This window comes from Carcharodon carcharias, chromosome 10 (assembly GCF_017639515.1).
Source record: "Carcharodon carcharias isolate sCarCar2 chromosome 10, sCarCar2.pri, whole genome shotgun sequence".
NCBI lineage: Eukaryota > Metazoa > Chordata > Chondrichthyes > Lamniformes > Lamnidae > Carcharodon > Carcharodon carcharias.
This window is the reverse complement of record NC_054476.1, coordinates 19,681,971-19,698,609: the sequence shown is the minus strand read 5'-3', so window position 1 is coordinate 19,698,609 and position 16,639 is coordinate 19,681,971. Positions and strand designations below refer to the sequence as shown.

The following is a 16,639-nucleotide window of genomic DNA, read 5'->3' as shown; positions in this document are numbered from 1 at the left end:
AAAGACAGTAGCAACATGAATACAGAATTGGCTGAAACATAGGAAGCAGAGCGTAATGGTCAATCGATATGTTTCAGGCTGAAGGAAGGTTTGTAGTGGAGTTCCCCAGGGGTTGGTATTTGCACCCTTGCTTTTCCTGATATATATTAATGATCTAGAGCTTGGTGTGCAGGGGACAGTTTCAATGTTTGCGGATGATACGAAGCTTGGGAGTGTTGTAAGCTGTGAGGAGGACAGTGTAGAACTTCAGAAGGACCTAGACAAGTTGGTGGAGTGGGCAGATAGGTGGCAGATGAAGTTCAATGTGGAGAAGTGTGAGGTGATGCATTTTGGTAGGAAGAACATGGACAGACAATATAAAATAAGGGGTAAAATTTTGAAGGGTGCAAGAGCAGAAAGACCTGGGTGTATATGTACATAGATCACTGAAGGTGGCAGGACAGATGACGAGAGCAGTTAATAAAGCATATAATATCTTGGGTTTTATTAATAGGGGCATAGATTACAAGAGCAAGGAAGTTTTGCTGAATTTATATAAGACACTTGTTAGACCTCAGCTGGAGTATTGTGTACAGTTCTGGGCGCCACATTATAGGAAGGATGTGAACACACTGGAGAGTGTGTGGAAGACGTTTACAAGAATGGTTCCAGGGTTGAGAAACTTCAGCCATGAGGATAGATTGGAGAGGTTGGGACTATTCTCCTTGGAGAGAAGAAGGCTAAAAGGAGATTTGATAGAGATGAGGGGGCTGGACAGAGTAGATAGGGAGCAGCTGTTCCCGCTCGTAAAAGGATCAAGAACGAGAGGGCACAGATTTAAAGTGATTTGCAAAAGAAGCAAATGTGATGTGAGAAAAGACTTTTTCACACAATGAGTGGTTCAGTTCTGGACTGCACTGCCTGGAAGTATGGTGGAGGCAGGTTCAATCGAGGCATTCAAGAGGACATTAGATGATTACTTGAATAGAAATAATGTGCAGAGAAAAAAAAACAACTATGGCTTTCATTCTGAATTATTATCCAGTGACCCCTCTGCTGGAACATGAAAATACGGGGATGTCAAGTGAGGGTAGAATAAAGGTCAGAGAACAGTTCCCATCATTCAGAAAGCTGTCAACATTGTTTCTTACCCCATCTTATTCTAATTGAGTAGTCAGATCGAAGTCAGAGAGAGAGAGAGAGAGAGAGAGAGGGAGGGAGACCAAAGAAGTAGGTGAAGGTTCATTCACAGCATCCCTGGGTCAGGTTTTCATCATGGAAGCGGGAGTCATGAGTTTGCTCTATCTCACGATCCTGCCTCTGTCTCTGCAACGTGACCAATGGGATTTTCATCTCTTGGATGGTGAGACAGCCTAGAGTCGAGCCTGCTGCCCGAAGCATGGAGATGGAGGTGGGCGATGCTGAGGTGGCCAGGTTAAAAACCCCGCCTCCTTTCGCAGAAACATCAGCGCAGTCCTTCAGGTGTAAAACCCCCCCCTCACCCTCTTAACTTCCTAACCCCCCCCACACCCTTCACCCCCTTAACCACCCCCATCTCTGCCTTCCATTCTCCCTTATCCCCCTCACCCCCTAGCTCCCCTTCCCTCCTTACCCCTTTTACCCCCTTACCGTTTCCCCCCATTCACCCCACCTTTGCTCCTTTCACTCTCCTTTACTGCCTTTACCCCCCTCGTTGCCTTCACCCCTTCAACCTTCTTATCCCCTCACCGACAACTTTACCCTGCTTCACCCCCTTACCCCATCAGCCCCCTACCCACTCAACCCCCCCACCCAACATCCACTTTATAAACAGAACTCATAAGCCCTATAATAACATATGACAGTCATTGAAAAGCTCAGATCTTTCAAGATAAACAAACGTCACCTGATAGGCACTTAAAAAGCTACTACTTCATTCAGCTGATCATAAATCTTCAAAATAAATAAACATTACTTGAATTGGGACTTCAAAATCGTTATCCTCTTCAGAAGCTCATAAATCTATCAATGCCATCAAACTCACGTTCCCCTAGACAGCTAGGTAAACAAACTCTGAAGCATAGAATCCATTAGAGCTTCTGAAGGCAGCCAAAATGTCATACATCTGTTCAAGCTTTCAAACAGCCAACCAGATGGCTGAGCAGTTCTGCAAAGAAGGAATGAAACTAATGGGGAGAGTTTAAACAATTAACCCTGGATCTCACACTGGACTGGCCTTTCAATGATGCACAATGCAGAATAGCACCTTATCCAGTGGATAATTTATTATAATACATCTGAAGAATGTTCCATTCATGTAGTGCTGCTCTTTCACTTGACAGTTTGCCAGTTGTCAGAAGTAACAGTCTGACAACCATGTTATTTAATGGTCACTTACCTTTTCTAATCACAACTGCCATTCCTCGCTTTAGCAAACATAGATATACCTCAGACTACAGCATTTCATGATGAACTGTAAAGGTGGCAACACCACTTTTACTCACCTGTGTTAATTTTGAAGGTAAACAACATTTTTATCCTCAGATTATGCTGTGGTGGATATATATTCCAATACATACCTCCAGAGAATTAAATGGCCAAAGTTCTTTAGTGTAACAGTGATGCAAGAGTTAACCCCTGTGAAACTGAAAATGTCTTCACTAGTGCTCCAGGATATATAACCTCAGCACCTTAAAAGACTACAGCTCCTACGCAGCAAAAATGTGATCACTATTTCTTCTGCCCTTTGTTGGTGTATTTTATTGTCAGTTGATTACAAAGATTTGCAGCAAGATTGTAGTTTGAGGTTTGAATCTTGTGGTGACCAATGGCAGTGAATTATCCATTTACACAGATATTGGCATTCCATCATTCTTTTAGTCTGGCACCCTCAAACCCTTTTGCATGTCTTATGAATTATTGCTTGGCAGGGGTTAGGGACCAAGTTTTTGAGAATAAAGCATTATTTTTACCTGTTATTTTTGGAAGTTACACTTTTATGGTTATTTGATGATTGGTGCAAAACTGAGGCAGCAATGTAAACATTTCATGAACATTGTATACAGAGAAGGAATTCAAGGTTTCTTCCAGGGATGAAGTGTCCAAATTTCAAACCTCAAGACTGCAGCCTCTCACTGGATTGGCTACCATGGTTGCTTTCCTGGTAACTTACCTAATTAGTGTTCGTTCTGTGGCTTTCTCTCACTGCTTTTGTCTGTCTTACTTTCTATATTTTTAAACATTTAATAGCTTACTATTTGTTGTCAGTTTCTCTTGCTGTTATATTTCCTTTGTCCTCTGTTGGTTTTCCACTGCCCATAATTCTCAATCCTCAAGAATCTGAACGGAGTCAATTGCAGTTTATTAGGTAAATGAAAAAAACTCCAGCTGTGATCATTCTTATTGGTCATGGAGTGCTTCCTCAATTAAACTATATGAGAAAGTTTTTACAGTACTAGTTATAAAGAAAAACAATAGGTTGCAACCCTCATTAATAATAAAATATGCTGTTTTATTGCTTTATAAATTTGGAAACTAGCAACAATCATTTTCTTGCAGAAATGCTTCACTGATTGTAAAGTTTAACAGTATCATGGCCATTGCATTGATGTTGACAATGCCACAGTGCATGGTGCACATGGTGGATCAGCATTGGTAGTAGGCCATTCAGTCCCTTGAATCTGTTCTGCAAAGCGCTTGAAGTACATAGGGTTAACACAGTTAACATTTTGCTAGGGATTCTGCCTTAAGACCAAATCTTACATCTGTTGAATATCAATGGGTACTTTAATTTGCTGTGTTTCTTTTGTGTGATAACATCACGTTTTCTTTGCAGAGTTTAACTATGTCTGTGTTTATCATTGGACTGATAGTCAGGCTTTTGTCTGTTTGCTGAAACAACAGCATACCCAGCCCACAAATGATGGGAAAGGTTTGATCTTGATCTGAACAGATATTGATTTTGTTTGACTTTCAGGATTCTTGCTCATCCTGTTAAAATTTTAAGCTGCATGTGTTCTATTTTTTGTGTGCATTGGTCCATCAGGATTGTTCATCCATCAGAATTTGTCTTTAGAAATATAATCAGATTATGAAATCAACACATTATGCAACAGCGGAACTGAAAGTAGGTGGAACAAAAGACACTGCGATTATTTTAGAAATGTAAATCTGCAGAAACAAAAACAAAGTTATTGTGCTAGATGAGGGTGAATTCCACAGTAATTCCCAAATCTGAATTAACTTGAATGAGCACAGTTTATTACTATTGCAGGCACTCTTTCCACCATACATACCATGTAGGTGCAGCAACAAGTATTAATGGTGGGTTAAGAACAAAATATGCCTCAAACCAAATTGCTCTGCAATGTAATTCACATTTGAGACTTTGGAAAAATAATGTTCCAAATCTAAAGTTGCATTCGGTTTAAATTAACTTCACTTAACCCTACGCTGGTATACATCTCTCTGGCAGCATTCTGTCTCGTGAGATGGTGGTTTGGGTCTTGTTGGTCAACTCTGTGTCAAACATCACCTGGTTTGGCTCAGGAGCCATGACAGTCTCTACTGTATTTGCTGCAGATGAAGACAGTAAACTTTCTGACTCAAAGGTGAGAGTGCTGCTCTGTGGTATAGATATCTGCCAAACCCATGACCTCTACCCACCTAGCAGGACAAGGTCAACAGATGCATGGGAACACCACCACCTGCAAGTTCCCCTCCAAGTCACACACCATCCTGACTTAGAACTATATTGCTGTTCTCCCACTGACGCTGGGTCAAAATCCTGGAACTCCCTTTCTAACAACACTGCGGGTATTGTTACAATGCATGGACTGCAACAGTTCAAGAAGGCAACACACCACCACCTTCTTGAGGGCGATTAGGTATGGACAATAAGTGCTGGCCTAGCCACCAATGCCCATATCCTATGAACGAATAAAAAAAAGTCAGGATATGCGCACAATAATAAACCATGTTCATGGACGGGTAAACAACCAGCATGAAGACTAAACTAATCATGGTAAGATACATGATAGGATAAAAGAAATACAGCATTTACCAGTAATCCAAGCAAATTGTTTTTGGAAGAGGTTGTAGTGACAAATTGACAATTGTCATTTCTCCAGTGTATCAGTATTTATTACAGATGCATAAAATTGAGATCAATATCTCCAAGAAAAATTTATGAAAACAGCTAGTTTATGCACTAAATGTTATTGAATGGATTAAAAATCGAATATGATAAATGCAAAATGAAAATGAGTGCATTCAGTTCAATAATGTTGATGATTACAAATTAGTGGATATGTTGTGGGAATCAGATGATTGTAAACTACTCTTGCTTTCCCCTCTGAATTTCTGACACAATTCTGAATTTTGCGCATAGATCATTGCTGGATCTCACTGACATATCTCCAACCAGCCATGCAGAGAAATACTTTGAAGCAAATGACACCACCAAGATTAAAATAACCCTGTTAATCACAAAAAGAAGTTTCCAATCTAAGATAATTCAACTAATCCCACAGGATGTTTGTATTTGTATTGAATGGCCTGGCTGCATCCACATTTAACCTCACTAAGACAAAACAACAATTATAGTATGTGTGGGGCCTGTTTTCTGTGAGTGAAGTGTTATTAACCTTTTTATATATTGTGACAGAATTCAAGTAAATAATACCTTGTTAAATTTTCATGCATCAGTGCTGTCACACCAGCTACTACCACAGTTTGATAATAATAGATCCAATTAAAATGAATGGGAATCCTTATATGTGACTATTGGATCCCAGCTCAGAAAACCTGAGTTAGGACTGCTGTTTGAACCATGTTTGAACCCTGTTGCCCTCTGTACAGTTTACCATTTACTAGGTCCTATCTTCTTTCTTTCCTCCCTGCTTTCTCCCCTAACCTCCCCACAGCTTTCTCCCTACCACTTCCTCCCTCCTCCAAACAAAGCTTAGCTGTTGTAAACCTAATCACTTAATCAGCCTTCAAAGCCCAGCCTGCTCCATTTCCCCATTTAAAGCTTGAGAGCGCGTGGAAGGGAATAATGGAAATGGGGAGGATTAAGTAGGAGTGGAGCTGCAATAGCCAAAATCCATACTTTCTCTGCTTGGTCTGCTGAAATTAAATGCAGTTTCAATTTATCATGCTGTCCGCCATGTGAGACACGTACTAAAGAATTGTTTGAAAAGATGGACCCTCATGTTTAAAATGAGGGATGTCTCAAATTTGTGCAGCTTGCCTCAGACCACCCAGAATGGCTCATTGTGGATATAACTGTGCAGCTCCACCCCCTTTTGTTTCAGCTGCTGGCTTTTAGAAAGTGTTTGGAGTGACAAGAATGTTCCTGGGAACATTTAACATATCACACTGCAGACATAGGAATTACATTTTCTGCTGACATACTGCAAAAGCAAAATGTACTACACTGAGAGCAAGAAGCATGCATAGAATAGTTCGGTCCTAAAACGGCAAAGGGGGAGTCCTACTGATGTCACAGGTTCCCGATTTAAAATATCCGAATTCGCCATGTACTCCCTTGTGCCGGTCACCCTGGCTGCTTATTCAAAAGACTCTAGCAAGGTGGTGACAGCAGTAGTTTACAGCATTTTCTGAGCTCTACTGCCCTGTTTCCACTGGGTGGGAGGTCTCAAAATCCCTCCCTATATTGCATAATTCTGATTAATTTGATGACGCGCTGTTTTGAATCAATGTTTGAGGTTATTACAGTACCGCGGAATAATCACAGTATTTTATCACAAACAAAAAACATGTTGCAACATTTTATTTTCAAAATATTTTATGAAGTGAATCCCAATGACTTGCAAAGTACGATATGTAATTATGCATTGGAATGTAACAACGACTGCATTTATATAGCACCTTTCTCAACTGGTTGCGTCGAAACGCTTTTCAGCCATTGAAGTACTTTTGAAGTGTTGAAATGTTGTAATAAATTTGTGTTTATGCCACTTATTGTTCCGCAGCAGTGCTAAGGATAGCTTATAAACTATTTTACTCCCAGATTAAATAAGTCACTAGGTCTGACTTTGCATTTCCCATCCCTTTCCGCTTTCCTCCAAACTCTTAAACCTTGCGGCTTGATACCCAAGCTGCAAATCTTATTGCAAGGTTTAAACATCATCTTTAAGCATTTGGATCTTAAGAGAGGAATGATACTGTAGCTGAACCCTTATGCTACTTGATTGGTAACCCAGGGGTTGTGAGTTCAATCCCACAACTTGATAAATAGCCAAACTAAATTCATGAGTTTTGGTTATCCAACAGCTTTCACTTTTTTTAAATGATAATTCACAGGCTGACACCAGGACAAATGATAATGAACAGTACTGGATTGTCATAAAAGCCCAAATAGCTCATTAATGTCCATCAGGGGAGGGATCATACCACCCACACTTGGTTAGCCTTTCCCATTAGTAGTCAGAACACCTGACCCTTATGGACAGTCACTAATAATTCACTATATCTTGTACAACTGTGGGGTCCCCGGGTATAACAATGAGGCTCTCATATCTGCATCACATGTGTTCCTTCAATTTTTCCACAGGTGGACTGACTTAACACTGGATAATGTGAAGCTTGGTTGAAATAGTTGAGATAATTTATTCTGTGGTGAGGTCAAAATATAGAACAGTAGTTATAATCAGGTTTATTCAGTTCAATCTATACAACCAATCTTTCATAATAACATAAACATTATCCAGGTGCTTTATTAGCCCGCTTCAGTGGGTCATCTTGTTTGATTTAGCACACTTAAGTGTTGACCTTGCCTCTCCTGGGATCTTTTGCTTCAGCTCAGCTTTAGCTTCTCTCGCTAGATTATGCGGCAGAATTATTGGAGACTGACTGGGACAGGATCAGAGGTGGGCAGTCTCAGAATTTAGCGCTGCCAGATAGTATAGCCCTTTACCAGCACTATCCTGTCCCTGAGCCGTTGCTGAGAAGGCCAGGCTAGGGATAGCGCGGCTGCCCACAAGCAGAGGGTAGCCATTTGAGGTCATTAAGGGGCCTATTAAGGCCCCACACTGCAGCTGAAATGTGGTGTCAGCCTCCTGGAGGGAGACCAGGGAGGGAAGAGCACTTCATCGCGCCAGGGACCCACCTACCCCACACCTGCTGTGGCTGTTGGGCTGCAGCTCAGTTCCTAGCCATCCATTAGAGGGTTTGCTCCTCCACAATCACAGACTGGCAGCCATGGCTGTTTCTAAATCTAACTGGTCTTCAGAGGGCACCTCCATTGTGAGGAAACATCCCTTTCCCCCGCACCTCTCTCTCTCTCTCTGTTCTCTCTTCTCTCCCTGTCTCCCTTCTCTCTCTCTCGCTCTCCCTCTCTCTCTCTTCTCTCCCTCTCTCTCTCTTTCTTCTCTCTCTCTCTTTCTTCTCTCTCTCTCTTCTCTCTCTCTCTCTCTTCTCTCCCTCTCTCTCTTCTCTCCCTCTCTCTCTCTCTATCTCTCTCTTACTTTCTTTCCCACTCTCTCTTTTCTCTCTCTCTCTCTCTCTGTGCAGGCATTGGCAGCTCCCACTTCGGACAGTGGGGCTGCCAGTGTCTCATCACTAGAGGACGTCCAATTGACCCTCCAGCCTCGGGAGTCCGCCTGCTGTCTCTGTCCGTTAACTGGCCAGTTTTTCCAGGATGGGAACCCACATTTGATCCCAACATTTAAGTCCTGACCCCAAACAGAAAATCCAGCTCCATTTTAAGTGTCTCCATTCTATTCCTCCTCCTCCTCACAGACAGACAACGATCAAGGAGGTTTCCAGTGTAGGAGGTGTTTCTGATAACTCAGGCAAGCTAATAAATCATCCATTTAGTCTCAATTTCTGATTAGCACCCTTTGTCTGGGCACCATTATCTTTTCTAACTTGTGCAAACACATTAAACCCAACACTAAAATTAGCACAGTTTTTTCAATCATTTCTCTGGAAAAATGTTGAAACAATTGTGAAAAGTGACAGTGTTATTTGGATTACTTATACAGGTGGTACTGAAAGCCTTCCTCTGACTTGGGGAAAGTTTAATGGGCCTCTTTTCTCAGCCTATCCTCAATTTAAACCATTTATATCAACTTAAGTTAATTTACACCAACACTGATTTGAGTTCCATGTTCTCTTTTCTCTGTGCAGGGTTTGGTGACCCTCTTGGCTCTTGACATATAATTACCTATGCTTCCATTCCTTTGACACTGAGTTGGGACCTCTCCCCGAGCTTTTCCACATTTTTCGTTTACCTGTTGTTTAGAAAGTTTGAATAAAATCCATTTTCAGCAATGATAAAAAACGCTGAATATCAAGAGGTTCTTTGAAACTTCATATCTATATTCATACTGATGCCCTTTAAGTCCATGAATGCAGAAGATGGGCCTGTGTTTGTGTTTTAACCGAGAAACTGACAGTTCAAGTCTCTTAACTTGGAAGGTAATGTCTGTGGTCCATTAGTTAAGAAAGGCACAATGGCAGGAGTTGATAGTGTTTAGCAAAACACGAGGTTTCATTGTTTTCATGAACCAGGAGAGCACTCATGTTCCTTGCTGGCGTTCATTCTAAACACACCATCAAAAGTAACCTGTAGAATTCCTAAATTGGTTGCCGGGGAGATGTCACTAGATTTTGTCTCCGGCTCAAAATCTCCATCTGGCAACATGTGACTGAGACCAGCAGCCAATGAGGCAGCAGGAAGTAAGGTTTAACATATGGTTGCAGAGTTGAGAAGATGGTGCCACACAATTTCTGAACCTCTTTTAAATATATACCAAATAACTGCAAGTACTGAATGCAGTGCTGGAGAACAATGTGCAAGGTCATGTGAGGGAGATGATGGTGTAGTGGTAATGTCACTGGACTAATAATTAGAGGCCCAGGCTATGCTCTGCTCTGGGGGACATGGGTTCAAATCCCACCCTGGCAGCTGCTTGATTTAAATTCAATTACTAGCCTCAGTAATGTTGGCCATGAAGCCAGCAATAATTGTTATAAAAACCCACCTGGCTCATGAATGCCCTTTAGGGAAGGAAATCTGCAATCCTTCTCTGGTCTGGCCTACATGTGACTCCAGACCCACAGTAACGTGGTTGACTCTGAGCTGCCCTCTGAAATGGCCTGGCAAGCCACTCAGTTCAAGGGCGATTAGGAATGGACAACAAACGCTGGCCTTGCCAATGACTGTCAAGAATGAATAAAGAAAAACTAATAACTTGTATTATGTAATTTGCTGCATGAATTTTATCAAAACCTCTGTGCTTTGTCACACAGGCTCACCTTGTGGCAGCCTTTGAACAAAGCCTAGCAAACATGACAGGAAGATTGCAGAGCTTAACTATGACTGCTGAACAGAAGGTGAGTGTTGTCTGCACCTTATGTTACATGTACTCTAATGCATTGAGCTTTTACTATATTAAGAAAGCACTGTTTCACTGAGAGGATGACCAGTTTTTGGACAAGTGGAAGTTGTAGGGGGTAAGTGACTTCGATGTTAAATTGGACAAGTATTTTTAGAGAACCATATCATTATAAACAACTGCTAGAACAGCAGGAAGATGGATTAGGTATTACTTCTCACAGCCTTCTATGTTATGTTATGATTTTCTATGTTATTATGATGTGTTGCTCACATTACATCTTTTGATTATACAGCAAGGAAAGAGAAATTTATTTCCAACTAGGCTACCATAAGCAATACAGTTTATAATATAACTTGTGTGTATTTCCACAATAAGCAGTACTTCAGTTTTGAGAAAAGCCAGCAGTAAATTAGTTGCAGTTAATGAGACAATAATGAAATACAATTTGTTTTCATTTGTAAGGAACACTTTAATAACTGTCATTTTTGTAATATTCAGGATTCTGAACTTAACGAATTGAGAAAAACCATCGAACTGCTCAAGAAGCAGAATGCTGCTGCCCAGGCCGCAATAAATGGAGTCATCAACACACCTGAACTCTCCTGTAAAGGTAGGAAAGCAATATTTTCCTGGTATATGGAAGTGTTTATACATTCCTTAAAGAATTATTTCTGAGAAAATTTTACAGCCATTATATTTACCCACATTTGCCTATAGGATAAATGGTAACAGATCAAGCCACGTATCATTGCACAATTGTAATACATAATAATTGTAAAATCTCTTTAAAAGAAAAGTCACGCGGCTCATCAGACAACCCGAATGATAATTTTCCAGTGCACTTGAACTGCCTTTATCTCAGCTATGCCTTAGCATAAAACTATCTCTCTAGCTTGTGTATAATAGAAAATCGCTACAATTAATGATGTCTTACCAAGATAATACCTGCATCATTAGGCTTTTATAATATTTGTGTACAAATGAACATTATAGCAGAACTGAAAAGACAAGTAACACAGTTTTGTCACTGATATTTTTTTGAAGAGCCTGGTGTTTCTCTCCTCGTCTCGGGGACACTGGAATCAGTTGTGCCAATCCTATCTGTAGTTATCTGCTAACTCAGCATGGACCAGGGAACCCAATTCTCAGCCTGTATGGTTCAGTACCATTTGCTACATATTTACCCATTGAGTTATCAGAAAAATTCAAAGCCCCTAATAGTGATGACAAAATAAATAACCTGACAGCACTTTCTGAATGGGACAGCTCATGGAAGCTTACAGTAATTTCAAGTTATGCAATGATTTGAGGTGGAAGGAATTTACTGCACTGAATTTATTGAGACTTCACAAACCTCTGCCCAGTTGTACAGTATTTTCCTACAACAAATGTTTTGTTAGTTGATTTCAGCAAGCACAGTGATTGAAGTGCTGCCAGTGGACACTGGTACCAGTAGATTATTCCAAAGGGATTACTGAACAGATACTGATAACTAAAGATCATTGAGCTTTTTAGCATTTTGAAAGAAGTTATAGGATGAATCGAGAGGTTGGATAGACAAGAGAGAAACTTTTTCAGCTGGCGGGGAGCCTAGGACAAATGGACATGACCGTAAAATCAGAGACAGACCAATCAGAAGAGAGGTTAGGATAGGAAACACACCTTCCCACCAAGGGTCATAGAGATGTGGAACTCTCGCCCAAAAAAGGCAGTACATGCTAGCTCAATTAATAATTTTAAATTTGAGATTGATAGATTTTTGCTTAGCACAGGTATAAAGGGATATGGGGCCAAGGTAAGTGGATGGAGTTGAGATGTAGACTAGCCACCATCTTATTGAATAATGGAACAGGTTGGAGGAGCTAAATGGCTTCCCCCCATTCCTACATTTCAAATAAAGCCATTAATCTTACTTCAATTTCGTGCAAAAATAATGGAATTGATCATCGGGAGTGAATGTGATCATCTGTACAACAATCAGTTAGTAAACAGTAGTCAAAATTGATTGGGGGATGATACTGCCTTGTTCTATTTGGAGAGGTGACAATCCTGTTCAGTTGTGGTAAACCCTACACTGGTTGTTGATAAATAAGGAAGAAACTTCAGCGTCATGACAGTGGAGAAATGACCCATGAGGTTGATTCCAAGTGCCAGAAGTCTGAGTTTTGAGAAAAAGTTGAAGAGACTTGGGATTTTTAGCCTGGGAATGAAGTTGGAAGAAAGAAACAAAAATCTCTTTTTTCCAAACAGGTCATTGATTCTTCAGGTTAGGGAGGTCTTCCGGTACTGGAGAAGGTATCAGAGGAAGTCAGACAGACATTCAGTACTGTATCCAATTTGGACCCTGAAACAACGGGGCTTTTGAAGCCCCAAAGTTAGTGCAATGGGTAGCAGTTGCTTTCTTCCAAAACATCAGAGGGTTAAGTTATACCAGATATGGAGTGCACACTTACAGAAAGGGAGGTACCCCACCTACTTAAGTACATATACCTTGGGCACATGTTGGCAACAGTTAGTCCTTAGGAACTTTCAAATGTATGCAAGTGATTCACATAAAAGAACCAGTTTATTAGTTGAGACCACTGATAAACCTCCTGCTGCTTTTAGGCAGGGCACCCTTTCCTTCAGGGTATTTTCTAATAGGCATAGCTGGATATGAAAGGGAGAAAAAAACCCCGATCTCCAGTGGTAAGTCTGTCCCATTAATGGGCCAAGCTAACTAATCAATCATCAACATAGAGACTTGCTTTCCTCCTTTTTTCTGCCCCTGGGATTCTGGATGCTATAGTGGGGTGGGGTAACTGTAGGTTCACTCTGGATGCATGAGCTAGGTTGAGCTGAACTCCCTTTCTTTTTACAGAATTGAAGTATATAGCAAGGCAGTAAAGGAGATTACAGTCCCAAGTTAGGTACAATGATTCAAGAGTAAAATAATAGCTCATATTGAACAAGGTTAACACAATTTGTGTTGTGACCTTACTATAAATACCTATTAGATTACCTTAATCTAACATATCAATCAAATGAGGATGTGCCATTGTTGTGCAAGCTAAAAGGCACTAAAGGAATTAGCTGGAGCCAGTTCTGATATCACTGCAATTTCTTCACGCCAGGAAACGGTACATCTCAGTCAGCAGATCTAAGGATCCGTCGGCAGCATTCATCAGACAGTGTGTCCAGTATTAACAGTGCCACCAGCCATTCTAGTGTGGGCAGCAGTGCAGAGGTGGATTCCAAGAAAAAGAAGAAGAAGAACTGGGTAAGTCTATGACTTTAAACTTTTTCATGTGTTTTTAAATTGAGATGCAGTCCACGGTGCCCTTCGCAAATTCACTTATGCTCCAGGTCAAGTTTGCGATTCACAGGAATTCTATTTTGCCTTGTAGACTTTAAAGCCTATAATAAGGAAATCATCATATTTGATAAGTGTTGTGATGTTCAGCTGAAAATTCAGATCCCATTGGTTTCTGCCACAGTAGTGATTATATTTCATCCAAACGTTTTTGCAAGAGGGTTTAACTCAAAATTGAAATCTTACTCCTTTATAAGAACCTTACCTCTTTCTTGCATTGGTGCTGATAAGGTTTCCTGACTGCCTGCTTTTCCAGCTTAGGATAGATAAATAGAGGCAAGCAAGCATGGTTAGTGAGAGAACGCAAAATGGAAGAGGGCAAACTGATTTCATAATAATTGTTATATTTGTGTGATATTGCCAGAATGGAGCGTGTTTGATGATATATTGATGATGATCTCAGATAATCTGCGGTGAGTACAAAATGCCAAACTAAGATCTGGTGAAAACTAGGCACCACAAACTAATTCAATGAATCCAAATGCCTGTTGGCTCATAGACTGCATGTGTTATCTCAGCACTATGGTTTATCCTGATATTTAAACAGCTACCTCAGTTTTATGTCGGCTTTCCTCATTGCATATACATAGTTCAATGTCAACCGAGTGGCTGTGTGTGCAGATGTCCATTAGATTATCCCCGTTGTTGTACAACAAGTTTGGCACTTTTTTTCTTATGATTGGTTTCAGGCTCCTGCTCACCCCTTCCATATGACATGTTGTTTCAGCACGATATGTTGTTGCAGTTGTGGGGTTGTGCCTCTGTTTGTCCTGTAGTCTCAGATCTTTATCCCAACTATCTAAATGACCCTGTCCGCATGTTTTGAGGGTCAGTGGCCAGACAAAGCTGTGGGCAATGTCCCACCCTTCTGACCCCTCTGTGATCTGTGACATTTCAGGCCCATCGTATTCTTGAAACATGAAACTGTCAATCACATAATTCAGGTTATTTGGGTCACTTTGAAATATTGGATTTGAGTTGCCAATTTTTTTAATCATTTGGCAACATAACATATAAGAAGGCATTTCACCTGTCTAACAAGGAACTGTTAGCTGGATTGCTCATATATGGTTACCAATAGTCAACTTGTTCGTGTTTGTCAAAACTATTTTAACATTTTCTGTTAAGGGTTGAGAGTTAAATATGTTAGTTATGTTTGCTGTTTAGCTTGTATCCAAACTCTCAAATGGCTGATGTAAAATTATAATCATTGGCATTTACTGAAAATTGGCATTTTGGGTCACATAATAGTTCAGAAGAAGTTTAGCTTTAGGTTTAACAAATAATATTAATTAAATGTGTTGATATTTGTTTTATGATTTCTTTTGTCTGATAGCAAACATCATCTTGTTGTATGTTGTTTAGTTTAGACCCATTTTGTCTGTTAAATGATAATGCTTTCATTAATAGCTATAATAAATGCCACTGAGAATCTAGTTGCAAGTAATGTTATTTGATGTATGTATTTTAAGAAGTATTCTAATCATCTCCTGGAAGTGTAGCTCTGACCAATTGAAATTATACATATAATTCCAACAGCAAATCATATTCATTTTGCTTCTCGTAATAATTGACTTATAACTTAACGCTGCCATTTCTACTTTGTTGCTAAGAAATTCCAAAAAGATCACAAATTTTCACAGCTCTGTAGAATCCAGATTTTTATTTGTCCAAAAGCAAAACACTGCAGTGGCTGGAAATCTGAAATAAAGATAGAAAATGCTGGAAATACTCAACAGATCAGCCAGCATCTATGGGGGGAAATACCGAGTTAACGTTTCATTAACTCTGATTTTCTCTCCACAGACACTACCCGACCTTCTGAGTGTTTTGAGCATTTTCTGTTTTTATTTCTTCATTTGTCCAGTTGGCTTTATCACAACCGCCCTTACCATCGGCGTTTTATAGAATTTATTTCAAGTACATTTTTTACTTTGTTCAAAATTAAAATTAGTTTGTTGTCTTCTCTTCTCTTTCCCTGTGCTTGCACACTTCATGGCAGGTTTATGAGGTAAGTATAACCTTATACTTGCAGATCACCTTAAATCTAGCATGACATACCTTTGGTGAAGCACACAAATCAGGAAACAAGTTAAATAGAGGGGTCCTATCAACTTCCCTCTGCATTTGCCTGATGTTGTGTTCCATTCTGCACTGCTGTGGGAATAATACGTCAGCATGTCTTAATTATCACATCATAATTTCAGATGAGTTTTTCCACACTTGATACTACATATATGTTAAATCATTCCTCAAGGGTGCCACTGTGCAGTAGAACCCAGTATGGCATGTGTTAACATTTTAATCTGAGCTGTATCATAGTGTTATGGTGGCGAATGGAACCCAAGAGGTTTTTCTTTTATCGGGAGTGAGAGTTTGTCAAGGCTGCTGATAGAGAAGGATTGGCAGAACAGGTCCTCTTGGTGAAAAAAGCACCAACAAGTTAGCAAGAGGAAATACATCTCTGCCTTGGAGCATTGTACATTTTACAGCTATCTTGCGCTTCTTCCTGTTCTGAATGGTCTGACAAAGGAAGGTCAGAGTAGCATCAAATGAAGATGAGGAAGAGGTATAAGCTTCTTGGTTCATAGAAAGAATTGGGGATAGTTTGATTACTTAATATACTATTAAAAATACAGTTTTGGATAAAACTTGTTAAATATTTTTTGTCCTGTTTAAACCTTACCCATTTAATATATTTAATTAATTTTTTTGTCAAAACGTTTGTTCCTCCAATAAAGAGAACAAAATCAGTGAAGTGCTAATTTATTTGGGGAGAAAGAGGTCAATTTTATCCCCAGGTTGTTGGAGGGCGATGAAGATTGTGTGGAGGGGCAAGCTGGGGCGGGGTTTGGGATTGACGCATTGTTTGGGTCAGTGGTTGTGTGGCAGATTGTTGTGAGGCCAGGAAGAACATTCTTGTGTGCAAATATGGAAATAAGGTTACTGCCTGAACCGGTGG

General features: G+C 40.2%; 1 protein-coding gene across 2 annotated transcripts in view; it reads left to right on the top strand.

Annotated features, from left to right (window-relative positions):
• nav2a (neuron navigator 2a) overlaps nt 1-16,639 on the top strand; it is a 315,479-nt gene that overhangs the window by 264,500 nt on the left and 34,340 nt on the right. For both annotated transcript variants that reach the window (XM_041197259.1, XM_041197260.1), the window contains 3 exons: nt 10,237-10,320; nt 10,824-10,935; nt 13,439-13,584. In XM_041197259.1, coding sequence (XP_041053193.1) covers nt 10,237-10,320; nt 10,824-10,935; nt 13,439-13,584 — 342 coding nt within the window. The remainder of the gene's footprint in view (nt 1-10,236; nt 10,321-10,823; nt 10,936-13,438; nt 13,585-16,639) is intronic.